The following is a 1,797-nucleotide window of genomic DNA, read 5'->3' as shown; positions in this document are numbered from 1 at the left end:
TACAATATTCAAATGCGAAATTTGAAAGAGAATCTGCTCATAATGTAGCTAATATCATAAAAATACCGAATATTGGAAGATACCATGGGGGTTATAAAACGTGGACCCGTACAGACAATTTTCTGGCATAGGCCGTAATTCCAGTATCCATTACGAACTTCAAATAAAAAATTTGAAAAAATTCCGATAAAATATCGAATATCGGGGGTACCGTTATATGGGGGCTATACGAAGACGTGGACCTGCACAGACTATTTTTTGTCATAGGCTGTAGTATCCATTATGAACTTCTAATTCCAAATTTGAAACAATTCCGGTAAAAAATGTCGCTAAATTTATCTGAATATCGAATATCGGGGGGTACCGTTATATGGGGGCTATATGCAAACGTGGACTAACACGGCTCATTTTCTGCCTTAGGATGTAGTATCCATTACGAACTTCAAATACTAAATTTGGAACAATTCCGGTAAAGAATGTCTCTAATTAGGATAAATTTATAGAATTGTAAGTGTTTGTATGTGGAACTGGGGCATTCCCAAATCTCGGGGTTTATTTTCAAAATTTTACATGTAGACCCACATCTTAACTAAAATTGCAATGTTTAAAATCAGTGTTCGTACACAAATTCTACTTTGTGAAACGCCTCTGGATCCGAATGATTTATAAACAATTCCTTGTGGTGGTCTTTGAGTTACAAGTTTCTTTATTAAAGGCGTGCCACCCTTGTGCTCTAGATATTCAACTTGTTGGACCTGTAGAGAAATGATAGAAAACTTATGTGATTTGCAATTTCGAATTTAACAAAACTTACAAAATCAACTCCCACCTCAATGGGGGAGATAAAGTCGAACCACACAACATCTTTGGTATTCATGGAATAACAGGTTGAACCGTGATAGGAGTAGAACTGGCTGAGGTTTTTATTTAAAACTTCTGCCAACAGTGGAATTGTGTCCGTCGGAAGATAAACATATCGGAATGAACTTCTTACCAGCGGCAAATGTTGGGCGATGTGGTCAAAAAATTTTAGATCCGTTTCTGAGACAACCTGAATTGGGGAAATTTGACAGGGAAATGTAATTTAATTTAAAAATAAATATTTCAAATTATCACCTTAAAGGGAAACGTCAATACCATCAGAGCATAGTTCTGGACACCATTCGATTCTCGAATATCTTCGTAGTTTGTGTTGTACAACAGCAAATGCAATTCGGCTGGAAATTTGATGTCTCCTAAATCGTATTTGGGATCGCTTTTTTCGAACCAAAACCAGAAAATTTGCTCAAGAGTATAATTCCCGTGTTCCGCCAAAGGTCCATCATAAACAGTCGGTTGATTCCCATCCTCATAGTTAATTCGTATTATAAGACTGCCCTCCGAATTTAACATCTGGGCAGACGTGGGTTCGGCATCGAAATTATCCAAAGCAAAAGGTCTGAAGTGTCGGTGTTGGATGTTCAGGCCATGTTCTTTGAAAGGTCTAAGATGTTTACCCATACAGTCGGATGCCTTTACACCGGAAGTTGGTAATCCTTAAACGAATTTTAATGGTTATTAGTTTAGCGAAAATTACTTTGAAAAACAAATAATTAAAAAACGCCAAAAACTACTTTAAAAAGCTAAAAACTTAATTTAAAAATATTCAATAATTCATGGCTAAAAAAGGATCACAAATAATAGCTGAAAGCGCCGAAAACTCAATAATTAAGGAGTTATGGCCATTTTAAAATATGCAATAATTCATGCCTCAAAAAAACCGAAAACTCAATATTTAAGGAGTTATGGCCATTTTAA

General features: G+C 35.8%; 1 protein-coding gene across 1 annotated transcript; it reads right to left on the bottom strand.

Moving 5' to 3' along the window:
* Positions 1 to 551: 551 nt before the first annotated feature.
* On the bottom strand, positions 552 to 1,535 carry LOC131806754 (carbonic anhydrase 2-like; the record flags this gene model as incomplete). Its single annotated transcript, XM_059131412.1, has 3 exons — positions 552 to 755; positions 815 to 1,051; positions 1,117 to 1,535. Coding segments are annotated over 3 exons (845 nt in total), but the record flags the coding sequence as incomplete, so codon positions are not given.
* Positions 1,536 to 1,797: the final 262 nt, after the last annotated feature.

This window comes from Musca domestica, unplaced genomic scaffold (assembly GCF_030504385.1).
Source record: "Musca domestica strain aabys unplaced genomic scaffold, Musca_domestica.polishedcontigs.V.1.1 871, whole genome shotgun sequence".
NCBI lineage: Eukaryota > Metazoa > Arthropoda > Insecta > Diptera > Muscidae > Musca > Musca domestica.
This window is presented reverse-complemented; position numbering and strand designations above follow the sequence as displayed.